At 34.8% G+C, this 27,502-nt stretch overlaps 4 protein-coding genes across 4 annotated transcripts; 3 read left to right on the forward strand and 1 right to left on the reverse strand.

The window, feature by feature from the left end:
• Window positions 1–639: 639 nt before the first annotated feature.
• LOC149530893 (gamma carbonic anhydrase 2, mitochondrial-like) lies at window positions 640–26,739 on the reverse strand. The gene is made up of 5 exons (XM_089811841.1): window positions 26,462–26,739; window positions 7,193–7,336; window positions 4,315–4,440; window positions 3,544–3,695; window positions 640–1,298 (listed from the first exon to the last, which is right to left on the reverse strand). The coding sequence occupies exons 1-5, from the start codon at window positions 26,574–26,576 to the stop codon at window positions 1,002–1,004; spliced, it is 834 nt and encodes a 277-aa protein (XP_089667967.1). The 5' UTR covers window positions 26,577–26,739; the 3' UTR covers window positions 640–1,001.
• On the forward strand, window positions 15,763–16,513 carry LOC149530894 (uncharacterized). The gene is made up of 2 exons (XM_089811155.1): window positions 15,763–16,133; window positions 16,273–16,513. Exons 1-2 carry the CDS (start codon window positions 15,763–15,765, stop codon window positions 16,511–16,513), a joined length of 612 nt encoding a protein of 203 aa, XP_089667281.1.
• On the forward strand, window positions 16,629–17,349 carry LOC149530895 (uncharacterized). The gene is made up of 2 exons (XM_089811842.1): window positions 16,629–16,773; window positions 16,922–17,349. The coding sequence occupies exons 1-2, from the start codon at window positions 16,629–16,631 to the stop codon at window positions 17,347–17,349; spliced, it is 573 nt and encodes a 190-aa protein (XP_089667968.1).
• Window positions 17,514–18,771, forward strand: LOC149530896 (uncharacterized). The gene is made up of 2 exons (XM_089811840.1): window positions 17,514–17,865; window positions 18,000–18,771. The coding sequence occupies exons 1-2, from the start codon at window positions 17,514–17,516 to the stop codon at window positions 18,578–18,580; spliced, it is 933 nt and encodes a 310-aa protein (XP_089667966.1). The 3' UTR covers window positions 18,581–18,771.
• Window positions 26,740–27,502: the final 763 nt, after the last annotated feature.

Genomic DNA, 27,502 nt, shown 5'->3' on the forward strand with positions numbered 1-27,502 from the left:
TTTAATATAACACTATTATGTAATATAATATTATTTTATTTTAATATGATATTGAGTTATTTAGTTACATTACTACCAATGTTAAGCTAATTTGATAATTTTGTACATATATTACTAACATTTAAGATATATTACTAATTTATTAGTTATATTTACTCAACTAACATATTCGAATTTTATGATCAACAAACTTAAATTTGAATTCGAACCTTGTGACTTAGGAGGTATGCATTGACCAGTGCCTACATGGTTCAATATCACATGTGAATGTATCTGTTTGTGTAACAAGTAAGTTAAAAACATTTGGTAAACCAAAACGTTTCAGTGTGAGTTGTAACATTTGGTAAACCAAAATGTTTACTCTCAGCGTAAATACTAAATATGGTAGACACAACTTGTTTCCAGAACTCTCATCAATATTGGCTAAAAAGTATGTCACATATATATAGTATAACTATATATACTCAAAGTTATTGTGCAAATTTTAATCTAGTGAATGCTGAGCTACCTGGATAGCCCTGTAATTGTTTAAGTTTGTATCCCATTTCAGGAGTTCATTTTCTATATATGCAAATGATATATTAAGTAATTTGCTAAGCTAAGATAAAATTGATTAGTCCTACTTTTTTACAAGAAACATGCAGGAAGTATTCCCTTTCATTTACAGTTGACGTCAGGAGGGTCTGATATACTTAATGAACATACATTGAAAAGTGCTTTGATTTGCACCAAAAAAGACAGGCTCTAGATGTCTGTCTACAATTGGGAAAAACCATAAATATTACGTCTCCACATATCCACATTTTTTTGTGAAATAAAATATCACCTGCTGAATGTGATACTTTCACTTGAAACGGACTTGTAAATTAGGATATAAAATGGAAACAGAAGTACATTGCAAATGTAATGGTAAAAAGAGCCAGTCAATGGCAACAATCTTCCAAAAGAAACCATGTTTGTTACTTATTGTGAAGCTTAACAAAATGACAGCTACTAATAGATCAGAGATAGTTGGGTCCTCTTGCTGGAGGTTTTGCTTCTATGACTCGCTCTGCCTCAGGTACAACAAATTCTGGAGGAATTTCCCTGGTAATACCCATATGAGAGTCATAGTCATCACTCTGTTGTGCTAACTTCTTCCGCAGTAGCTTATCTGCCTCAATTTCCTCATAGCTCTTTACATTTTCTCTTGCATGCATTTCTGCTAGCATTTCATAATTCACGGCTGATTGAGAGATGAATGCTATCTCTTCCTCAGTCAGCTTCCGTAAAAACTTTGCAGGGTTACCTGCCCACACCTGTGGAAAAGAACACACATTTGAGGCAACAATAAGAAAATACATTAAAAAACAGATATAGCGTTCTCCCAAAAAAGCCTTCTTTGTAGAATAAAGATACCCTTCAGAAAGAGAGGAGAAACAATTCACAAAAGGCATCTGTATTGCATGATCTGCAATTCAGAATCAGATTTTTATAAATCAGTGGGATAGATGAAGACAGTGCTACAGATTATATTCTTGATCTGAGAGATAGCTGTCACTATTATGTTAGATTCCACTATGTTTGCAATGTCTAGAACTTACCCAAGACCTCACCTCGAAGTGATATTTTCATAATTGACACGTTAATTAAAGTAGGCAAGACCACAGTCAGTACCATGCTCGCTAATATCTTCTTGGAAATAAATTTGCAAAACAAAATATAAGACATTTTTCAATTAATAAGAATTCAATCTGGAAAAGTTCAGATGATAGTGTTAGGGTTTGGGGAAATATTTTCAACCACTATAGAAATCAGAGAAACTAGTTATTAGCCTGTTATGAAGCATTCATACAGACTAGTTATTAGCCCAAAGTATTGACTAGTTATCATGCAATTAGCCTGTTATCATTTCAGTCCTACAATACAAGCAAGTACTACCACAATCATGTCTTACTTCGCATTGGAGAAGCAAAAATGCTACCAATCTAAATTATAAGGGCACATTGAGTAGTATAAATGGTTAGGCATTAAAAACAATGAAGTCAACTTAGCATTTATAAGATCATAGGATGCACATCAACCCAATTAAGCTAACTTGGCAATCATTATAACAAGGAAATAGGATATACTACAGGTGGGATCAGGAGATAAAGTTATCCACTACCACAATCAAGATATAAAACAACTCATGAATTTTCTAGCATATTGGGCACTGTATAGGCACTGAAGGTGAAATCTGAGAGAGACACATCCAAAAACCTTGGCAATTGAATGAATATATATATATATATATATATATATATATATATATATATACACAAATGCTTTTAACACTAACTTGTTAAGTGCGTGTTAGAATTCTGCTTCTTTTGGCAGAAACAGCTCAAACTGAAAGCCGGGCCTTAATAGTCTCAGCTGTCAGTCAGCAAATCTTACCTACAAACTCGAAAGATTGAATCGAACTCGGAACAAAAGTCCTTACTGAGAATAAAAACACTCATTTATAAAAACTTCTGAATTCAATCATAGAATAATGCATGACAAGAAAAGAATGCACGTTAGCATTTGTATCAAAATGAGATCAACAATACTCCACTTTTAAAAGTGATTTAAAATCAACAAATCAAGCACTTTTGACTTTGATCAGGGAAAAGCAATAAAGCTACTCCAAAGACAACCCTTACGTTATTTAACTGAAGCTGAATTAATACAACAAACATAACAAAATATTAGGCCACTACCATACCATGGCAAAGGATCAGCTTGAAGTCTAAAGACAAAGGCTATCTTATAAAGGCAGCTCTGGAAATGAATGAGAAAAATTGTACTCCTGCAATTACATCCTTATAGAGATATATGCTGCACTTATTTAGGTTAACACATCACAACGATACATAACTACTATCCATAATTGAATTGATGTGGTAAACTATGAATGCTAATAATAGAAACCTCAGATTGTAAGAACACAGTGCAAGAGACTATTAGTTATTAGCCGCACACCAATAGACCATATTCACCTAAAATATAATGAAGTGGAATAAACTTTAACCACATGCAAAATATAAGATGTTGATATGATCAAAAAACTATACTCTGTGTTAATCTTTATTTTGTTGAAAAAAATCATCCATATGAATGCTTATTCAAAGCACGCATATGGAATGCAATTACGAAGGAAATTGAGATGGACATGAAAATCCTTTACCCCTGATCTTATCACTGAAATTACCATCTATTTGAGAACAGCTGCGAAGAAGGATCATAAAGAAAAACATTACATAGAAGCTGATATGAAATCCATTAAAGGCTCTGAGATCTAGTCAGGTAGAAATACCAACCAAATATAGTAACCTTCAAAAACCTGAAATTTTAATTATATTTCTATATGTGTGTGTGTGTGTGTGTAGTCAGGTAAAAATACCAACCAAATATAGTAGCCCTCAGAAACCTGAAGTTTTAATACTATATATATATATATATATATATATATATATATATATATATACAATGCCAAATTTCAATTTATTCTTATCCTACGTGGGAAGTTACGCAAATTACCTCTCCAGTAGGTATTCTAGCGTTTTGTCTCACCAGTGACCCAGCTGCAACCATTGCATTTTTCTCCAAGACAACCCCATCAAGTAGAGTAGCACCCATGCCAACAAATGCCTCATCCTCAATGGTGCACCCATGCAGCACAGCACCGTGACCTGCCTAAAGCAGGCAAGCATGTCAAACAAACATATCAATTCTTATTATAGCTCACTAAATCAGCTGCAAATGTAAATTACACAATCATTAAATAGTCTAGACAACTGCATACATCCGTCCAAATGTATTGACAATTAAAACAAAAAGTTAATCAAATCCTCCACCCCCAGACAGATTTTTTCACAGATCAGAAATTATCATCAACAAAATCTTCCTCATTAAAATATTTATATTTAATGCGAGACTTGTAAAAAGATAAGAAAACAGGTTCTACAACTGTCATAAGCTACTTGAACTAGAATATCAATCTACAATTCGAAAAAAGTACCCAGCTGAACATGTCAATCTCTCAAATGCTAGTTAGACATATATCATACACAGTCCATGCCACATATTGTTATTATACAAGCCAGACCTTTCATACAATTCATCATGAATTTATGCTCGGAGAAATTTAGCAACAATATATGGTAGTTATGTTTATCATGACATAAGCAGTGTAATGCATTCAGAGGCTCTGAATCAATAAAATGGTTCGAGAAAGAGCCCCAGGAGAAATCACAAGTCATTGGATGCATTTATAAATTCATGAAAAGCAAATGTAATATAATTACATACCAATTGTTACTTTACTCCCAATAATTGTGGGAAGAACCTTTCCGCCAAGATTTGATTTTGCAACATGCACAAGAGTGTTGTCTTGTATATTTGTGCCAGAACCAACTGTTATGCTATTCACATCTCCTGCAAAACCCTAACCATAAAAGTGTAAATACCTGCTTAAATCAGTCACTTCAAACCTGCATGACTAATTTAAAGTGTTGTTTTCATCCTTCTCTATTGAATGGGCTCAAATCCCAGAGCCTTAAAAGCATTATATTTTCTTGCATATATATAAAGATAATTGAGGCCTGAAATGCCAGTTCCTTTGCACCAATTTATCTTGAAATATCTTTAAGAAAAAGCTATATGGTGCACATGAAAACCCTCAGCTTCAAATACATATATAATAGGGAATTCTACTGGGCTATCAAATAATGTAAATATGAAAGATTTCAAATTCATACATCCATCGACAATAGCAACTTTAGAGGCTTGAACCGTGATGATTTAAATTAATCTGACATGTATAATATCTGACAATAAATAAGAATACCCTATGTTCATAGGCATTTCCTTACAGATGCAACTTTTTAATAAAAGTCCATAACCAATAGTTGCTAGATATATTAAAGGAAAAAAATTCATTTTGGGATAAGAAAAAAGCAAACAACCATTGACTTCTACAGGAAATCTATGTGATTTGTCAATTTGAACATAGCCATAAAAGTTAATCCCTCAACCAAATGACATGAGGATCAATGAACCCTCTGTTGTTGTCACAGTAGAATCATTTTTATTATTGGAATATAAATTATCAAATTTTTTCACTATCCTCTATCAACTTACTGCCCAATGCGAGCTATATCAGAAACAGTAAGTATTAATATTAATATTCTGGCACATGTTCACAGTGTTGCAAGCAAAACTAAGGGGAAGATGCAGTCAAATATTATTGCCATTACATTTGTAATCAAATAAGAAAATTGCAGTGCTTCAGAATGGTATGCAACCACATTCATGTCAAAGTATTTTGTTCCATGTCACATTAAATAGCACAACTAATAAAATAAATTTAGGGTTTTGAGCCTGCTAGCAACATAACTCATTTGATTTCTAAAGAATAATCTCATTTGTCATCACTATCTAGTTGACATGAATTTGCATGAACTGACTAAAAGAATAAAAATAGCACAAGAATTTACAAATAGAACTTTGTCAAAGGGAAATCACTGTATGCTAGGGAAGCACGAATGATCTGCTTAGTAATCTTTTTCAAAGTAAATTGCCATGCATATCTACCCTGGTGAACCATCAGCAAATAAATAGTATTTATGTTGCCTACATGCCTATCATTTTGTAGGGTCTTTCAATAAAACATAAAATCCTCTTCTGCAACACACTTTCAATCATTCCCCAAACTACGTTTGTTGCCTAAACAGTTAGGCTTCAGAAAAAGTTTGGTTCATTTTCCATCTCCACAAGCTTAGTTCCATTGCCAACCTAACATTAGACCAAAAGATGTGTGTGCATTTAATATCTATCCCTTAATTCTTCACGCTGGGCTGTTTCTCTATCAACATATCTGTAGATGGCCCTGACTCTCTTCAAATACTCTTCCTATGCCCTTGACCTTTTGTGCAGGAAAATTTGGTAATAATTATGCAGATAAGGAAGCCATTGATTGGAAACAAATTTGAATTTCCTGTAAGTCTGCAAGCCCCTCAACACTAGGATGACTTTCTACATCAATTATTTCCTTTAGAGTGTTGATGAAACTCTGTGATCCATCATCTGTCCAAACAATCTTCAAAAATCTTTTGAATCATGCGTCACCAATTTTGGATAAAGTTTGACCAATATATTCCCTCAGAATCTGGGATGACAGGATATGTCAATGTTTGTTTTCCTATTAACTTTCAGTATTTCTTGAGAATGCTACGTACAAATACCAGGGTGAATCTTTCCACTAGCTATTTCTAGACTCTCCATTTTCTGCTAGAATAAACTTTAAGAAATTGTAATTTGAGCATAAAAAGTGGTGTTCCAAATTCACAACCCTTTTAAAACATGATTACTTTCTTATTGTAATTTCAAAATAAAAAGCAGTGTGTTGTCAACTTCACACATTGAATTTTGAAGTTTAAAGTTTGATTGTAATCATCATTTTGAAAATATTCAAACATTCATATGTTATTCCTTATACATTTTTATTAATACCACATATATTTCCATTGTTATCCCCAAGTGTAGGCCTTTGCCCCTCTTATCCTCAATACCCATCCCCATAATACCTTGCTCCCCAAGCCCATGGAAATATACAGTATCCTATTATCAAAGATTGCTGAATTTCACTACTAGATAGACAACGACAATAAGGTACCATGAGTCAAAAATGAATAATCAGACAAACTGATTGTAAAGGGCCTTTTTTATGGGCAAAAAGAAATGAGACACTTATATGTATCTCTTATCATATTATTGTAGAACTAAAAAGTGCATAATTAGTCCAATGCACTTGAACTAAACAAAGTTAATCCAACTCTTTTATCATGAAGCACAGCAATTTTGTCACATATGTTCCTAACAAGCAGCCACGAAAAAGAAAAGAAAAACTTTCCTTTTCATCACTGTCAGCCAATCAATAGTTTGTAGACTACAAAGAGACTAAAAGTTAGTACAAATCAAAGGCCTATCCTATCTACTGATTTGTATGACTCTTTCTCCTTATTGCTTTCAGTTTCAATGCCTTGTCTCCCATCTCTCATACTTCACTTCATTCAGTACAGTCCTGGTGTACAGTCAAATGCAGGTTCTAAGGGATCCGAATCTAACTAGTTCAATGTGGCATTCATCAATGGATGAAGTAACAGGATATAGTCAGAAGAAAACCCACCTCTAAGAATGCTTCCATACCACACTGATGATCCTGGACCCACTTTGACGTCTCCGATAACAGCAGCAGATGGAGCAACAAAAACATCTTTGTGCAGAACTGGAGCCTTTTCAAAGATGTTCATCAACGTCCTGTGCCTCGATACTGCAAAGAAAACAAAATCATTAAAATTAACAAAGCATATAATGCAAAAACTAATGACATGTTACAATTAAAGCCAGATAAAACTCTATATTCAAAATTTAGCAGCTACTTTACTGGGAGGAAATTAGTATATAAATGCATTAGATTAATAGTCAACAAGTATAAAAAATACAACAATAAAATATTAATATTTAGCATTGGTAGGCTAACAAATAGATAAAGCAAGAGGAGAACTGATTGACGTCAATTTATGTAGCAGACTTAAAATCATTGTATTTTAGACTTTCAAACAAGGAACATGTTTCAAGTTGAACAAATTCCATCTCTCATTGCTTAATGACTGGCATTTACTTCCATTTTAGGCCAAGTAGATAAGTAAAGGTCTGTATATAATGAAAGAAACAATGAAGGAAAGGTTTTAGGTTACTTACAGTATTCTGAGGGGTATGTCCCTGAGACCTAGTTACCAGTCTAACATGTCCAGAGAATTTTTAGATGCGGGCACAATGACACTGTTTCTAGGATCTCCCCTTTATTGCACAAAATGGGGATACCACAACATTTATGATATTTCTAGGCGATATCGTGATATTACTCAATAGTCCAAAGCACATCAAGAAATTCCCTACATTACAAACAAAAGCAGGAAAAAGAACATTATGAATCAAATAAAACAGAAGACCTGAACATTACAAATCAAGTAAAACAGAAGACCTACAAGGACAGAAAAATAGAATACAAGAGAGGAAATGAGAACAAATGAGGGGAAAGGTCTTCTTGCAATCACTGACAATGACATAACAAAGCATGTCACATTTACTGATTTCTTTTTCACTTTGACAAATGCCAACTCAACATTTCTATTCATTTTTTTATTCTAACACTTGCTTTTTATCAATCTAGTATGTCAAGACCATGAACCATTGGAAAATTGATAGTTTGCATTGTCCATTGATTTTCTGTTGTCAACATTTTTGATGAAAGAATGAAAGGGAAAGAAGAATTTTTAAGCAATTTTACTTTAAAGAATTCAATGAAAATGTAACATCCCAAATTTTGCTACATTAAATAATATTCTAGCCGTTGGAAAATTTCATGTGAAATCAGTTGTTTGTTATTTTCATTGAAGACAACAGTTCTTGTGAAATTGCTATAATGATAAAATTGTTGATTCATGTGAAATGGAATAGCAATTAGTAGTTGATATATCATGTGGATGTTAGCTAGCCGTTAAGATGAAATTGGAAGAATGAATATCATAGAAATTTAAAATGATTATGCGATGTATTTTATTTTAAAATATTTTTAAATCTTTGAATAAGTTATTACTGGGAATCATTTCTATTTTGCAAGAGCAAGACAACTAAGGGGAAGCATTGCCAAAATGAGAGTTAAGAAGGGGACACCCACATCCACCATCAGAATAACAGGTATGAACTTAATCACCTAGACCAAGGATGTGAACTATTACATCAAACAATTTGGCCCAATTTTAAGTGTCCTTTATAGTGTTCATTAAAATTTCAAAGTTCATCGAGGACGATGAAACACAAGGGGAACGGTATGTTACATCCCAATTTTTTATTCATTTTTAAAATGCTCATACAGTCGTTGAGGTTCATGTGAAGTAAATTGACAAGTAAAATTAGTTATGATCATGTGAAATGGTAAGATGGTTAGTCGATATAATTTCATATGAAGATGACATATTAGTTAACTGTTATGATATTGTTATCTTGAAATAATGGGAAGTTGGTTATTCATCATGGGAAGTGAAATAGTGGTTAGCCGTTATAATGGTTTATGAATCATAACTTGTAATGGTAATTGTGTTTATATTGAGGAATACGATAAAATCATGGAGAATTTCCTTCCTTTGCAAGAGCACGTCACGTCGAAGAGAGGGGGAGGAGGGGGAAGCATTGCCAAAAAGGAATTGAGGACGGGGGCACTATCATCACTAGACAAATAGGTACGAGTCGTGAACCCCTATGGCTAAGGAAATGACTAGACAAGCAAGAGCGTACATTGGACAACCATGAGCTAATCAATTAAATTATATATATATATCACTTTATAATAAAAGAAATCATTAAAGCATAAATTAAACTATGAACAAGTTGGTAGCTTCGTAACTGTGTTATTTGGTTGGAGCCTCCTAGTATTAAAGCATGTCGTAACATATCAACACCGTGATACTTAAATATCTATACATGAACATACATGTATATATGTATATGCATAAACCAATTACGATATATAAGAACATCTGCATACGAAATATAAGATTGGGGTTTACACATGTACATGTATATGTGTACATACATACATAGGACTATATTATTTCTTTCATCCTTGACCAAAGTCTTATTTATTTTTCTTGAGCGACCACATATTCTATACTGCTCTCATCAGCCTTTAAATTACTTTATTTTGGATTGGCCATATAATCAATTTTTTATTATTTCTTCATGAGATGATGACCAAAGACTTTTGTAACTTATGCCACCTTGTAATCTTGTCTATAACTGAGCTATGTTTCCTAATGGCTTTTCGAGGCATTATGATTGCATTATTTTTGAACTCTACTCTATGCTCCACATTTTACTTCTGCAACTAAATCATTATTCCTAGCACGACGTCATAGCCATTCATGGAGGCTCTAAGCCATTTGAAAAAGGCCATCCGCTCACACAGTCAAAGTCACACATTGATTGCCAAATGACTTATACTAGGTCATGTTATTTAGTTTTGCATATGGATCTGTATATATATTCTTCTCATAGATCGAATTGCTAGACTGGAGCAACGAAGTTTTTCCTATCTTTTATTATTGATTGAGAAAGAATCAATGATCTCCTTATTTCATATATGGCAAGACTAAGTCGAATGCATGATATCTTTTGTGAAAACAATACTGAAGTATGAGCTAGCACAAAGCAGAATCATACAGGAGCATTAAGCCATATGCTCCTACAATGAGCATTCTCTGTCTTGAAGGAATCGATATTGTAAGATCATACTTCTATACCATTGTAACTTAGCAAGCCAAAATGGTCAATCAATGAATATAATTAAGGAACTGTCCTTTGTATTATCAACACCAGGTTGGCGGATATATTGGCCTTGTATATGCATGCATAAACATTTTTAGATGTCTTTTAATTGTGCCAATCCAATGAGGCAGAGAAATTAGCCTCGCATACTAAATATGAATTCACATTTTCTTTAATAAGCCAAGGTCGAATTGGCAATTATATTTTGGCTATGATTACCATTATCCATATAATCATTGGATGAATCAATCAAGAAGACCACAAGGGTCGAGATGAAGGGTGTGGAACAAAGAATACTCTTGCATGATAAAAGAAGGAATTATTAGTAACTCAAACAGGAAATTAATTTTAATAAAAATAAACAAAGTCATCTTATGATAGTCCAATGTTTAGATCTTGTTGCCTAGTCAAGCAGTGGGTCGATACTCCATTAACGAGATGCTCAGTGGCTGGACAGGGTGACCCATGTCTTTTCTTGGGTAGGGAGGGCCTTTCTCGGTTGAGATTGTGTGGGGGACATTTAAGGGTCTGCAGTTGGGTGGTTAAGCCCCTGACAATGCTTCTCCTCTCCATCAAATGCCAAGGCTTGTTAAAGATAGAGATGATTTGCAGTCAATATCCTCTAGTAACGAGAATTTACTTTTATGATTTTTGAATTCTCAATTTGAGGAAATATTTGGTGGTTACTATCGTTAATCAATTTTTCCGTTCAATGCTTAGGAATCAATTTCCTTTTAAATGTTTTAGGAAATCAATGAAATCAATTGATTTTCCAATTGAACATGAAATGTATCTATATGCGAGAGATAGGCTTACTTGATGGTTGTTATAACTGTCATTCATTTATGTGAATAATGAATATGAACGTATCTTTTGACTATATGTTATTGCCATAGTTAGCAATATGAAAGAAAAGGGATGATATAGTGGTATTTGATGTCTCAAATGGTATTGGTCATTATGATACAATGGTATTTGATGCCATAAATGGTATTGGTCATTACGATACAGTGGCACAACTATTTGGGCTCTAAGTGGTACATGTGGACTAACTTGGGTTTTGCAGATGTTGCCCTAGGCAGATTCCGATTTCGGAATTTAGGATATGGACTTAAATCCTCTAGTTAGATTTATTGATGATGATTTCAATTGTTAGTTTTTATATTTCAGCTAAACTGATTGTAACTGTTAATCTCTTTCGCGTGAACATAACTATTATAACTACCTTCTCATGAATGTGAAGTATTATATGTATTTCGATGCTATGCTAGTTGTTAACTAAGACCCAGAAAAAGGGGTTGTTACATGAACGGCTTGACAATCAAGGAAGTACAGGGATTACCATGAGCTAATCAGTTAAACAATTATAAAAAATAAGCATTAAAAGTAACTTAAGAATAATACCTTCATTATTTCCTCGTTTTGTGCAAGCCTACACACCTTGTTATAAAAATATCTTGTCTATGCACATACTTGTGGGGGTATGAAATATGTACATATGTATATTTACACACACGTGTGTGTGTGCGCAAAATAATCATTCGCATACACATATATGTATATATGCAAATATATATAACTACATATCATAGGACTCACGCAAGCATGAAATATATGGTAGGAGATACTTTTAAACTATAATATGTTACGATATATCTTTTTGCACCATGCTTTTAAAATCATTTCTTCGGCATGGGCATGGTCCTTAATTTTTTTTGCTCAATCAACCTTATTATCATCACCTCATGGCATTGCGCTAATAGTTTATATATTTATTCATTTTTGAATTTTCAAAAGAACAATGCAATCTTGCAACGCTTGCACCGTTTTCATCTTGATTTTAATTAAACCATGCAGGAGGCCTTACCATACAAGTTTATAATATGTTTTATGATCCCTACGGGTCAAACTCTTTTCAAGAGGATATTCATTGTTCTTTCTCTATTCTTTTGCAACATTCCGAGCATTGAGAATTATTTGCACTATAATATGATGTGTATCACATTGATGTGGTGCGATTGAAGCCATTGCTAGAGCCAAAGCTTGTAATTTCAGGCTGTGTATTGTTAATCGACACAATCAAAGTATTGGTGTCGGCTAGTTTTGCTTTCACCGAATACTTTGGGCCAATATCAAGAATCAGGTCATGCATTTGTTTCCTTGTATTCATTATGCCATGTCTTTCGTATGTGATACCTCATGATTATCAGTCTTGAATTATTACTTCAATACCTTGTCATTCATATATGTTACGTCATGATTATCAGTCGAGTTTAATACTTCAATGCTTGTTGCAAGATTAAGGGCTGCACATGATTCGTTGAACTAAAATAATCTTATGTTGACTTGTTTATGCATTCCGGATATTACCATACTGTGTTAATAAAAGATCTGAATAAGAATTCCATATAGAGGCATAGTCGATGTCTCTGAGATGGTATACTCTCTTTGCAATATCAGAACAGAATTAAGAGCCTACTATCTTACAATGCCATAGGCCAATAAAGGCATGATATATGACAAAGGAGTAAGAGATCATGAATCCACAAGAATTCCTCCAAGTATGAAGGACATCATGGTCGAACTTAAGGAGGAAAGTGTGGAAAACCCTGCAGTAAAAGGGGAGCAAACAAAGCAGTAATAATATCAGAACTTAAGAACGAAAGCCCATAGTAATCCTTCTATATTTTTTTGTTGTCAAGTCGAGCAGTGGGTTGTCAAGTCGAGCAGTGGGTGATCGGGCACATGAGTTGCCCATCCGAAATCCTTGGCCAAGGTAGTAAATGGCATTTGCCACAATGATCACAAGAGGTCAGAGCACTAATAATTGCAAGATAGGCTGGTTGGAATGTGTCCACAGTCTCAACAATTGACTAGTTGACACTCTAACACCAAGATGCTCAGTGGCCTTTCTTGTTGGAGATTGTGAGGGGATACTAAGGGTCTGCAATTGGGAGGTTAAGCCCATGGCAATGCTTCTCCTCTCTTCCAGATGCCAAGACTTGCACAACTTTGATTCAACTATTGCTTTTACTCTGGTAATCCTTTTAAGTTTCATTTATATTCCTTGTGAAGAAAGTTGTTTTCCATTAAGTAATTTTATGATGGAAATGGTATTAAATACCTGAATGTCATGTGAACTAGAAGCTAAACGTTTGTTATTTCCTATTTATATGCAAATAAATAATGTGGTTAGTCCATATTTCCCTTTTCATGTGAAGCAGTTGAGTAACTGTTTAACTGTAATCTTTTTCCATTCGGTTAAGAATTATATATGTTATCTTTGATTAAGAATTAATTAGTTTCTGAAATTTTAGCATGGTACAGAAAAGCACTGATGAATGTTTTCGGCACTGACCTTAAATGCTGTTATTTTTTGCAATTGGTCTTTAAAAAAGAAACACACTTTTAAAAGAATCAAATATGTTGTTTTTACTCTCTTTTTTCAGCAAATTGCTACCATGGGGATAGCACACTTTCCTTTAAATAAAAAGAAAAAAGTTACAGAAGATTCCAGAGAGAGTGAAAACCAGGGTACATGTTGCCTTGTTGTTTTTTCTTTATAGGTACATCTTGCTGGTTTTTATGTTTATATCCATGTTTTAATATTCCAGTGAGAGCGTGACTATTAATGATGAGAATAACAAGGTAATGGAAGAAATAAGTATGCAAATAAGAAGCTTGAAGGAGAAGACAAGGTAGTGCCAATTGTATGTTCAGTTGCAAGGGCCAGAAATGTTTTAGTACTTCTCAAGATGTTGGCTCAATGTGCCATGAGGCCATTTAACAAAAAAAAATATTTTCCACAGATCTTCACCATCATTAAAAATTCAAAAAAATACAAGATTCATGGGAGATTTGTTATTGGAAACGGATTTCTTTTGTCTTAATTGGAAGGTCAGCATTACAAGGGTGTCTGAATTTTTTGTTCGTATCATTGTAAGAGAGGGTTGGGATTTCTAAGTTCCTCGCTCTTGATCTGAGGGCCAAGTTATCAGATTTCTTTAGGAAGATCTTCACTTCATCTACAGCGACCCCTTCCCCAAGTGCTAACTTCTAAGGCGACTAGAGCAGAGGCTAAGTAGAAAGAAGAGCAATACATCCAGTTTCCAATCAAATTATATAAATGTTTAATGTGTGTACTCAAGACAAAGCAATGCCATTGGCAAATAACTCTGCTAATAGCATTCTATTCCATGCTATCCACTCTTCATATTTTGAAGAGGCTGTGGCAAAGGTAGCCTGATCAAGTACTTCTTATGTGCCTCCCAGGGAGACAAAATTGAGGACCATCATCTGTGTAAAAGATATTTCAAGGTGAATTTGTTGAGAGAAGAGATGAAAGCCACATAATTCTCTCAAGGCCCAAACATCATCATGGATGGGTAGATGGACATTACACACCATCCAGAAATCAATATTATAGTTTCATACATAGTTCCAAAAATCGCCATGAAATCGCCGAAATCGCCGAAATCGCGATAAGATTCATGGCTCCCGATTTTTTTGGAATCGGAAATCGCTGGTGGCGATTTTTTCGCATGAATCGCCTGAATCGCCAAAATCGGCGATTCATGGCAAAAATCGCCAAAGTCGCCATCGGGTATCGCCAGAAATCGGCCGCGGCAGCAAGGATAGAAAGTTCAGTTTTTTAAAAAAAACACATGTTTTATTTGCTTTCTAAGTTGACTTTCCTCTTTGTTATAACCCTAAAGAGCCTTCTATTTGCTTAGTATGAGTAGAAGAGAGGAAGAGTGAGAGAGAAGAAGAGAAAAGAGAATCCATAGGTTTCCAACCGGCAAGAAGGAAGAGCACCAAAGAGATCAGAAGTCCATTTGGGGAGGCCATAAATTGCATTGGGAGCATTAAGGAGTCAATATCAACACTCCTCAACTCATTTGCAAGAGGTAAGTGTTGGTTTTTTTTTTGCATGTTAGTGTAGTATGCATTTTTTGTTAAATTTTTTTAGTGTTCATTTGCAAATCTTGAATGTTTTTTATTTTTAGTTTTACTAAATTGCAAACCAGGGTTTGTTGTTTTGTAGTTTTTGTTTATTAGTTGCAAACTTTGATTTTTTACATGAATTTTTTTATTGCAGCAGCCCTTTGCTTTCATTTTCCAATTTCCACAATGGGTAAAAAAGATGAATGCTGGAAATATAATGAAGAGTTTCCTGGGAGAACCAAATATCAAACAAAATGTATATTTTGCAAAGAAAAAATAAATTCGGGAGGTATCTATAGATTGAAATACCACATTGCTAGCATACCTGGCCATGATGTCACAGTTTGCACTCAACAAACCGCTGAGGCAAAACGCTCTTGTTTAGTGGCATTAGAAAAAATTGAACAAGACAAATTGACTAAGAAAATGCAACTTGAAGGGTTAAGAGGTATTGGCTCCCGTGCTCCCACATCCGCAACCGCATCTACATCTGCATCAGCTTCCGCATCCGTAGGTTGTGTTGGGGAGGGTTCTTCTAGGCCTCCTTTTCATCCTAGTGCTAGTGCTCATGTGAGTGTTAGTGGTAGTCGGTCTCATACTGAGACAGAGTCCAACACCAACCTATTGCGGCCTAGAGTGCGGAAAAGCAGAATGGATAGTTACTTTGTGCCCCGCACTACTCCTGGCTCCCAACCCACGCTTGAGGGCATGGGTTTGAACAAGGAGATTCATGATGCTGCCAGAAAAGAGATTTGCAAATTCTGGTACTTTTGCAACATTCCATTTATTGCAGCCAGGTAATTGATTCTTTTTTCTTTGTTATCTTCAAAGTTAAAGTTAAAAGTAAAAGTAAAACTTTAATTATATCTACTTGTTTTATGATTTTAGTTTTTGACATCTAAATTTCTAATCAATATCATTATCTATTTGTGACAGGACTCCTTATTGGCAGAACATGATAGATGCAGTTGCCATTTGTGGTCCGGGGTTTAAAGCCCCAACTGAGGCTGAGTTGAGTGGATACCTCCTGGAGGAAATGGTTGAGGATATGAGGCATGAGCTTGAGGACAACCGAAAGGAGTGGATCGAAAAGGGTTGCACCATCATGACTGATGGTTGGACAGATAGGAGGGGAAGAACACTCCTCAATTTTCTTGTATCCTGTGGAGGTGATTGATCATTCTACTTTCCTACATACATAATTTTGAATCGTGATTGACTATTTCAAATTTTGATTTGTTGATTGCTAATAGTAATTATAATTCGTTGTTTTGTTACTTGTAGGATATACCATGTTCCTCAAATCCATTGATGCTTCTGCTCGTGTAAAAAACGCCACATACTTATGTGAGGTTATTGAGGAAGTTATAGCAGAGGTGGGGGAACAACATGTGGTGCAAGTGGTGACGGATAATGCAGCAAGTTATGTTGCTGCAGGTAAACTTTTAACTTTTTAAGTTTTGAAAATAAATTTATTTGAATTTTGAACTTTTTCTAATTCTAACTTAGAATTTCTAAGTTTCCTAAGTTCTAAGTTCTAACATGTTTGAAATTTGAATTTCTAATTATCTTAAAATTGTTGTAGGCAAACTTTTGATGGAGAGGCACCCCACCATATTTTGGTCCCCTTGTGCAGCACACTGCCTTGACCTCATGTTGGAGGAAATTGGCAAACTTGAGTGGGTCAAGTCATGTGTGGAAAGGGCAAAAAACATATGTAAGTTTATTTATAATCATTCATTTGTCCTTAGCACAATGAGGAAGTACACAGGAGACAAAGAGTTAGCTCGTCCAGGGATCACGAGGTTTGCCTCGAATTTCATCACCTTGCAGTCCTTGTTGACATCAAGGGATGATTTGAGGAGCATGTTTGTTGGGCGGGAGTGGATTTCATCTTCCTATGCTACAACCACTGCAGGGATAGATGTGGTGGATTGCATATTTGATGATGATGGTTTTTGGAAACCTGTTAGAGAAATACTTAAGGTAATTTTATTGCAATTTAACATTTAATATTTTACAGTTTACTATGCTAATTGTTTAATGATTTAGTTTTACCTTATATTATTGAATTATTCTATGTTTAAGTTTTGACTCAAATTTTTGTTTTACTTTATATGTAGGCCACTGAGCCTCTTGTATCTCTCCTACGAACTGCTGATGGGGAGAAGCCCTCTATGGGCTACATATATGAGGGCATGGATAGGGCCAAGGAGGCCATTAGAGCTCAGTATGCAGGAGTGCAGGTGAAGTATGCCCCTATTTGGGACATCATTGATAGGAGATGGCAGAATCAGCTCCACAGACCCATCCATGCAGCAGCTTACTTTTTGAATTCGGCATTTCGTTTCCGTCCTGACTTCAAGGCGGATGAGGAGGTTCTCACCGGATTATATACAGTGATCCAGAGGTTGAGTACTGATGAGGATAGCAGTGCTGCAATTATTGAGCTTGATAAGTTCAATAATAAAGAAGGGCCACTTTTCTCTAGCAGGGTAGCCATAGATGCTCGGGAAACAATACAGCCAGGTAAAAATTAAATAATATATTCAATGTTCATGAATCTAGATTCTAAACTTAAAGTTGATTATGTAATTTTAGAGTTAACTTGTAATTTGTAATTTGTAAATGAGACTAATTATTTTTATTTTCCCTTATTTCAGATAGATGGTGGCAAATGTTTGGGGCCACAACCCCAAAACTTCAAAAAATTGCCATTCGTATTCTGAGTCAGCCAAGCAGCGCTTCTGGATGTGAGCGCAGTTGGTCCATGTTCGAGCACATCCACTCGAAGAGGAGAAACAGGTTGACAGTGCAGAGGTTGAATGATCTTGTCTTCGTTCATTACAACCTCCGTCTTAGGATCAGACAGATTTTGGGCACTGACTCCTCTCCGATCATTCTGGAGGAGATTGATCCAGAATCAGAGTGGCTCACAGAGGTTGTAGATCCAGTCTTCACTGAGGAAGACCGTGCGTGGATTGACCAGGTGGATATAGAGGCTGAGGCAGCTAGAGGACGTTCTTCAGGCATTGGTAGACGCACACGTGCATGCACAGACACAGGCCCTAGCGACATTCGTGAGCCCATCTTATATGCGGGAGATATGGCTCGACAGTCCTCTAGGACCTACATTAGACGCCTTGCTACTAGGCAGACTGGATACTCAGAGGCTGAGGCTGAGGCTGTAGCCGAGCTTGAGGATGATGTTGAGGATGATGATGACTATGAGCCTGAGGCTTGAGCTGGAGCCTTGTTTTTATATTTTGTTTACAGATATTGATACTGAATCATTGATAGACATATGTTTCAAAGTTTCAAACTTTCATGGATCTTCATCTTAGATTCTTACATAAATTTATGATTTGATGTCTTATGGATCATCTTACATACATTCTATGATTTAAATCATTATGATCATTTGATTTCTATTTACTTCAGCTAGCCTACAATTTACATTTTAGAATCTTAGATAACATAGTTACGTATGTGATGGATTTTATGTTTCATGTTTATGTATGTTAAGTTTTAACTTCTATTTGATGATGTTATAGTGTGCTTAAGTTATATTCAATAAAGGGTGCATGAAATAAGTTTTAAATTGTTAAAATCTTTAAATTTAACGGGTTTTTTCAAATTTGCCGATTCATCGCCGATTCATTGCTGATTCATTGCCGATTCACGATTCGATTCGACCTTGCCGATTCCGATTCACGTTTCTTTGGTTTCATATAAGGATGGGCCTTACTTCCTTAATCTGATTGACTACCCAGAAAAACACAAGAATATAGAGTTTAATTCAGATCCTGAGATGCCATTAAGGAGGTTGGTCTTTGAATGCGCAAACTGAAAAGAATTACTGTTGCAGCATATGTATCAGCTGACTCCACTTCCAGGCACATATAAAAGGATCCCTTGATCTGTGCATAGCATCAACAATGCACTCAAGGAATTCAGAAATATTAAGTGCATTAATAAGGTTGTGGTGGATGCAAGCAGGGTCCAAATAAACCTCCTTGTCATTGTTTTGATCGTTTCCGAGAAAAAAGTTCCTCAGATGATTTGACAACATAGTTTCTTCCTACTTCATTCTATTGCATTAATTGTTTAAATTGCTAAAGACCTTGCAACTCATGATCGTGTGTCACACTCCCACCTCAAATACAGATTGCAGCATTCAGAATACGAGCAACAGATGTTGATCACTAATCATACACTTCCAAGATTATTAAGCAAACAGTGAGTATCTTGTTAAGGTACTTAGCATATAAATATCTAAAAGGTGGCACATGTCAACTTAATCAAGGGTTCTGTTCTAACAGCTGAAACTCTTCTTAAAGAAACAATAAAAGATAAAATTACGTTTAATTAAGAAGTCAAAGAGCAGCAAATGAAGGGCTGTGTCTATTGAAGAGAGAAGGGCAATAGTTATATAGTGAAAAGTTGTGGCTCCCTCAAAAATGAGTCATAAAGGGGAGATCACTTCATTGTGGATAGGACATCAATTAAGAACAGAAATTATGTGACTTTGCATGTAAATATTACAGCCAAATGGGATGAAAGCCCTCCACTTAAGATTTTTAAGGACAGAACCTTTAAATTCTCTTAGCAAATTAAAGTTCAAAACCATAATTGCTAGTGCTGAGTAAGGATGACTACCTCTGATTCAGGCAGATCTGAAACCACTTTCAAAGTAGACATACAATAAAAAAGCATTACAGATTAAAAGGAGAATAAATGGCAGAAAATCAACATATGATTTATTTTCAGAATGATGTCATAAATCATTAATCTGAATATTATAATAACTTCATTATTTTAGACAAGGCCTATAAATTTAATGCAATTATCATTTCAAGTAAGGATTACTGTTTTAGGGCAAAAATAAGTAATGTTCTAGAAAGGAACATTACATCATGACATAAGCGTGGACTCCGTGGGGTAAGTCAAAGATGAGTTAGGGATATTACATGCATCTTCCCAAAAGGTGCAAAAAGCTGTTGTTTGTTTGTGGAAAAAGATGACGATGCCTATGTTACAGTAAAGAGATGTATTAAACAGAGGAGATGAAAGCTCCTTATATAGATTTACAAAGGCTGTGTTTCTATTATTAAATAATCGTGAACTAAAGATGAAAATAGAAACTACCCATGAACTAAAGACCAACTAAGATGGCCACTAAAGAAAGATTACAATATTATGATATCCTCCCTTAATGATCATCGTCTAACTACCCAACAAAAGACTGTACATGTCTTGTGGCCATTAATTATTTAGAACATTTTGCTGCTGCTGAGACCCACCCTGGATCTGCAGAATGTCAATGGCCAAGATTAGCCAAAATCCGTCCATTAAAAAAAGAGACCCCTTCTACAAAATGCTCTGCAACCGAAGACAAAAGCCTACCACTGACTCTTCCACTGAGATGAGTCTACCACTAACCCTCAAAGACACTGAAAAAAATTCTACGAAGAAATTACCACAACGTGTCCAACCTAATGTTCAATAACAGAAACGTCCTTCCCTAGAGCACAGACACACTGAGAACGCCTACCACAATTTTGAGGAAAAATCGACAAACCTGTGAACTATAGTAGATGAGCAAGATTCTCCAAAATGAACTACAAGTTACCATGAGTTGTAGTTAACAAAAAATCATTTTTCTCAAAGAAATGGTAAATACATATAAACAAGAATCCTTGGCACAAACTTTGTGAATTACAAGAACCAATAAAGATTATTGAGGTGAAAAATCAATAAAAACTAGAAAACACAGATCAAAGAAAACAAAACTTTTCTTTTGAGGAACAATGGTAAACCCAACAAATAATTTTTGAGGGAAAAAATATTAAAACCAACAAATTACTTTTCAGACAAAAATTATTAAAAACCAACAAATAATTTTTTTAGGGGGAATTATAATGAAAACACAATAGATAATTTTTTATGAAAGAATTATTAAAACCCACCAGAAATTTTCTCAAGGAGAAAAAAATAATGAAAACCCATCAAAAATTATTTATGAGGAAAATTATGAAAACCCATTTTTTTAGGGCAAAAAATATAAAAACCTATCAGAGAAACCTTCATGTGGCAAAACACGAGACTTCGCATGGTAAAACAGCACAAGCAAGAACATGCAACAAATATGAAGTACATGCAACCCTTGAAAATTGGAGACTTTTGCTCAAACCAAGAAATTGTCCAATCAAAACCCTCAACCAGGAGCCACAATTTTCAGCAAAAATCTTTGAAGACAAACCACAAAAATTTTCATAAAATACCTCCAACAAGTCTTATTTTAAAAAATTGAATACAAATTTCTGGAAAAAAATTCCAAATCAGAAGAGGCTTGAATTTTTCTTAAAAAATTCTACAAAGGTTATGAAATCCCATCAACCCGCTTTAATACCATGTTACGATAAAACGATGTTGTATTAATCTTCTAAAATTTGTTTTATCTTTGAAACATTACGTCTTCGATAAATTTTTGCTAAGAAGGATGGCACCATATGGAGACAAAGAGCTAGTTGTAAGCTAGAAGACAATTCAGAAAACTCAAACATTGGCATATACAAAGTGTTGTCTTGAGTGAATTTGGCCATATCATCAAATAATTATAATGTTTGTGCTCTTTGAGAAAAGAATGAAATAGTCATTCATCTAAGTTGCTAGTTCGGGTTCGGTTCCAAGTTCGAATTTCGAGAACCAGTTCGCAAGTTTGTCAAAATTTTGGAAAGGGGCTTGGGTTTGTTAGTACAAAAACATGTATATATATATATATATATACATTTTTATGAAGCATGAGTTCGAATTAGAATGTAGCATAGTAGCATAAACATATTTAAACAACAAAAACTTTTAAACACCATAAACAGTTAAACTTGTAATCATAGTGATCATACCATCATATAGTAACATAGTGCAATCAACTTCAACATCAAAGATTCAAAACATTTAAAATATCAAGTTCAAGTATCATTGTTTCACGTTCATTGTTTAACTAATGGAATGCAAATCTATTAATTTTCTAAGTTCTTCAATCTTCAACTTCATCTTCATATTCATCTTCTTCTTCTCCGGTACTACTTTTAGAGTTGTGGACACTAAAATATTTTTAATTTTTGCCTAAAAAAACACTTCCCAGCTGTCCACAGAGCCCGATTCGCTGCAGGTTCGAACTGGGTTCGAACTTTTCGGTGTTGGTTCGCCCGGGTTCAATCCGAGTTCAAACCTGATCGAACCCACAGGGCAAAAACAATACCCTAGTTGAACCACCAAGTCCGAACCGGACCAGAACTGTGAACCGATTTTGGGGGCCATAAGTGGCAAAGGTTCTATTTACTTGCAAACTTTTGCAATTAAAAAAAAAAATCGCAAGAAAAGTTTATCTTTTTTATTCTCTTGCTTTCTCATTTTTTATTCAATATTATAGTTATTATTATTTATTATTTATATTTCTTAATGTAAATGGTGTATGCAAATTCAACAAGTTATTCTTATTTGAGTGGAAATGAAATGTATAATCCTTTATTCACTCAATAAAGTACTTTATTTAATCAATAAAGTACAATCAATTGAGGCAAGAGCCTACAACACAATGGTAAATTATGAGCCTCTCATCTGGGAGGTCTTGGGTTCAAGTCTAATTGAGCTTAACAAATAGCAATAATTAATCTCAACAAACAATAATAATAAATAAGCTAAGCTTCAGCCGATTACCTATCAAAAGAAAAAGTACAACCAATTGGGTGCATAAAAAGTTAAAAGGTCTGGATTTTGTGTACTCCAAATTGTGTCATATAAGACACTTGAACAAAATAAGGGGGTGATGAAGAATCGGGATGAAACTCTTGAGTGTGCTGACTTAAATGCTAGCACAGCATAGCTTGCCAAAGTCTCAATAGATGAGGCAGGTTTTGCAAATAACATGATAAATTGGACTGGTACTACAATTGATTGTAGTTCAAATAAAATTGAATAAAATGCTGATTTTGAAGCTCTTGATGAAGACCAAGAAAAAATTATTGAATATCGACTGTAATTTTCATTTTGTGTTGGCATTTGACAAATCTTTGAAATTGTCATCTTGTGAACATATGAGTATTTTCATTTTGAAAGTTATGAGATATTTAAATATTTCTGTTATTGGCAACTTTAAGTATTATAGTTTTTACAATTTTCGGACTTTTAACATATATACATATGAAGTATTGGCAAATTTAAGTATTAATGTTTTTACAATTTTTGTAACTTTTAACATATATACGTATGAACCCATACCCGTAACCCAAAAACAAAATGGTGTACTAGTAATACCCGAACTCCATTCCGTACTGACCAGCAATTTAGTACAATACAATAATAGGACCTACACAACTATAAATGATCTATACAACAGTTAGCATGGTGATATATGTAGGGAACATCCCCATCTATGCCAAATTATGGAATATGCCAAGTATTTACTATCAAAATGAATAGTCAAATGGGATAAAATCAAGTGATTAGTCATAAAGGCTTTCATAGTGAACATCCATGATCAAATTCCCATGAAACATATTACATGCTTAAATACACAAACATTTGAATGTTAGATGAAGTAACTACCACATCCAACGTTAGGTGCAAGCTCTGGGTGAACTTCACAAAAGTGATATTCCTCAGTCATTGCATAAAAATTAGATTATATCCAAAAGGACGATTTGCCAACATTTATGGTATATATAAATATGTGTGAATGGGTGAATGGGTGTGTGCACACATGCATTAGTGTGAATGCATGTGTTCATTCACACACACAAACATATACAGCATGAACTGAAAAATATCTCTACAACTGACTCTTGAGAATTTTTAATTCATTTCAGGTTCACCATGAAAGCTTACTGAGCATATTAAATTCTACAACAACCAGCTAATTTGAATCTTAGGCTCTTGATAAAAAAAAATCACAATGCACAGGGATGAGCCATTCTTTGATCATGCCAAGCGACCATAAAATTTGATTGGATTGCCAATTGATTTAGTGTCCTAAAGAATCATTAGGAAAGTGGTATCTCAATCTTGCAATAATAAAAAGTTACTGACATGTGAACAACAGGGGTTCAAGAGTATTACCCCCAACTTGGGGGCTGCAAGGGGTTCCCTCCTTCTCAACATCGATCCCATGATTAGCAAGAAGTCTAGTGAGAGTTTATCATTGTGAATCCATCATTGGGTCATAGGTTCCATGGTGCATAGTTTGTGTGCCTTTAAGTAGTGGGTCTAGCCCATGATTTTGTAATACTGTTTGACTGTTTAATATTTTGTATCTCCTATATATTAAGCTTGTGAGATGCATTGTAATGTATTCTAAGAGTCTAATAGCTAATGAGTTGCCTCTTCATCTCCATTGGTGAAACTCCTCTGAGAAGCTTGCTCTACAAGTATATTGTAATTTGTTATTGATTTCTGATTAATATTGAGCAACTTTTGGAGTGAAGCCTTTCTCTCTAAAGGGTTTCCCCCCATAAATCACTGTGTTGTTGTATGCATGTTATTTATGTTATTTTATAAAGTTTTTGTAACTGTTGTAAAGATCTGAGAAAAATTTTATTTGACCCTACTCTCAAGGTTAGTGGAGGAATTTGTTCTGCTAATTTCCTTAACAAGAATTTGATGCTTTGTTCGCTAAATTTAAAGTAAACACGCATGGTGCTCTCCCCCTCCTAGAGATTGTACATCAATCATTTAAATAGTCACACACCATCTCAACCAATACCACAGCTCAACCAAAATAATAAACAGAAGAGCGGATAATGTTACAGAAATCCAACCCAGACATTTCTCATAGGTTTCTCTGGAGGACTTCTTTCACTGTTCACGTAGAGGACAATTATTAATAAATCGACGTTTGGCAATAAAAAACAAGAAGAGCGAGTTTCGCAGCTCCTTTTCAGAATATATTAATTTTCACAGGATGACAATCTTGGGTTGAGCCCGAGGAAATCTCACAGGAAAGCTCTGAAACATTAAAAACAATTCCAGATCCAGCAGGCATATACTAGTCAGAGCATTGTCAAGGTGACAATTTGAGATAGAAAACTAATAGTTGCTCCCTTAGTAAATATGTGGCCCAGTAACCAATACAGAAAAAAAATACAACACGATGGATTCCAATTCCAGGGCCCTGTCAAACTCAAATATACTGCTTGATGCTACAGAACACGCTTCCAGTGCTTTCATATTTATCATTACCAAAATCCTTATATTAAACTACAGCAATGGGTTCTTCCTAATCCTCCACCAGAAATAACTACGTGTACCGTTCTTCTTTGTTTCACCCTAATGTAATCACCACAAATTGAAATCAGCCAATAACCAACGATATACATCCCTTGGTTCATGGGGCGCCGATTTCATTTATAACATGGCAAATCCCCTTGTGGACCAACCTTCCACTTAGATGTCACCATGAAGAAGTATCTCTTAGTCGAATTCACTTTAAACATATGCACGCCTTGTCTTTTGGAGTACGCCAAATTGTGTGACTGGTAGAGCGTATTTCACCCATACACAACAAAGGGATATCTCTTCCGGCAAATTCTATGGTTCCCTACACTTGATCTCTTGTCAGTTGGGATGTGTTGCACTCAATAAGGTGGCCGTTGCATTTCGCCCAATTCCAACACAAACAAGGATTTCGGATATCCACTCGACCTCGACTGTTCAATACTGAATTACACCGCAACCAACGATTTTTGCAAATTTCAGCACTCTTTCGTCTCTCCGAGGTATTTAACCGTGGCGAACCATAGAAAACATCCAATTTAGCCGATCCATTGTAAGCATCAATAAGGAAGCGAGATTTGATTTTAAACATGAGTATAATAAATCCATACTGTGATCGAATATAAGATTTTGGGAAAGAGAGATGATAGGCAACAAGTGATACTATAAATTAAAAATAAAGAAACCCATGTCGCATCCGACTTGACAATCGAAATCATTGAAATGGGTACCCATAAAAAGAATTTCAAGTCCAACTACCAGGAGAATACCAGCAGAATATATTTCTCTTTCGCTGATAGGTACACACAAAAGGGGGAGACACAAATGAAAGAACACAGAAATTAATGCATACATTGTTCTTGGATGAAATGATTGCCCTGAAGAAGTAATCCAAGGCGATCAATGGCATGTCCTGTCTCTCGAATCAAAGAGCCTGCTGTGTAGATCACCTTCCCTAGCGTTCCCATTTCCTTTGCAAATGTGACCGGTGTGCTATATAATTTTTAAATGACAGGAACGGCTGCGAGAACAGAGCAAACCGCAAAACTCACCTATTGATGCTCCAGAAATAAGATGGATAAGCTCTCAGCGACGACGAAAGAAAATGCCGAGAGAAACAATGCTGAGAGCAGCGCAAAGAGGGTGTGAGAGTCTGACTTAATTCGTTATGCATAAGGGTTTGGGGTCCGCCCTAAATTGCACATTTTTGGAAAATGTATGAAGCAAAATTTCTCCTCATCATTATTTATAGAGTACAAATCTATTCTCGGGCTTTTTGAATTTTGCATCATTTTAGACAAGATAGAGGTTCAAATTTTTTTAGGATTAAAAAATGTAAAATTTGTAATTCATATTGAAGAAAATGGAAAGTTTAGATTTTGGCTGACCATTTGTTTTGTTATCTAGTTTATGTTGTTCGATGTATAAATCTGGTTCATATGGAACAAACTCTTATCTAAATAACAATTTATTTTCTTTATGTACTTCAGTTTTCTATTTTGCATTGATCTACTCTAATCTTAGAGGTAAGTTTTTTCAAAATGTGGCAAAAACACCACTCTACGAAAAAATTTCAAAGATTCTAGTTTATTTGAAAAAAAATCTTTTTTTTAAATATTTATTTTGTTAGCCTTACCAAAGATTTCAAGCATCTTGAAATAGGTCCAACTATCATGTTTAAACGTGTTTGTCTCAACCCATCTAAAGAACTAAATGATGAGTTTTGATGTGTTTTCTTTATCTAAAACACCCATGACAGTTTTAGATAAACATCATTGAGGTCATGCATACAATCGTTGTGCCCGCAAAAGAGATCCAACACACACGATGCCCAGTCAACTTTCATAGTTAGACATGGCGAACATTGATCGGTCTAAGCTTCCTAGTCATTCTC

The sequence above is a fragment of the Cupressus sempervirens genome, chromosome 11 (genome assembly GCF_028749045.1).
Source record: "Cupressus sempervirens isolate cs-2001-9-10 chromosome 11, ASM2874904v1, whole genome shotgun sequence".
Lineage (NCBI taxonomy): Eukaryota > Viridiplantae > Streptophyta > Pinopsida > Cupressales > Cupressaceae > Cupressus > Cupressus sempervirens.

Bases quoted from the DNA above. Each gene is read 5' to 3' on its own strand.
- LOC149530894 (XM_089811155.1), top strand. From the start codon at position 15,763: ATGCAACTTGAAGGGTTAAGAGGTATTGGCTCCCGTGCTCCCACATCC. The intron at 16,134-16,272 runs GTAATTGATTCT...TATTTGTGACAG, and splicing joins ATTCCATTTATTGCAGCCAG to GACTCCTTATTGGCAGAACA.
- LOC149530895 (XM_089811842.1), top strand. From the start codon at position 16,629: ATGTTCCTCAAATCCATTGATGCTTCTGCTCGTGTAAAAAACGCCACA. The intron at 16,774-16,921 runs GTAAACTTTTAA...AAATTGTTGTAG, and splicing joins AGCAAGTTATGTTGCTGCAG to GCAAACTTTTGATGGAGAGG.
- LOC149530896 (XM_089811840.1), top strand. From the start codon at position 17,514: ATGGGCTACATATATGAGGGCATGGATAGGGCCAAGGAGGCCATTAGA. The intron at 17,866-17,999 runs GTAAAAATTAAA...CCCTTATTTCAG, and splicing joins TCGGGAAACAATACAGCCAG to ATAGATGGTGGCAAATGTTT.
- LOC149530893 (XM_089811841.1), bottom strand. From the start codon at position 26,576: ATGGGAACGCTAGGGAAGGTGATCTACACAGCAGGCTCTTTGATTCGA. The intron at 3,696-4,314 runs GTATGTAATTAT...TGCTTTAGGCAG, and splicing joins TGGGAGTAAAGTAACAATTG to GTCACGGTGCTGTGCTGCAT. The intron at 1,299-3,543 runs GTAATTTGCGTA...TCTTTTCCACAG, and splicing joins CTAGAATACCTACTGGAGAG to GTGTGGGCAGGTAACCCTGC.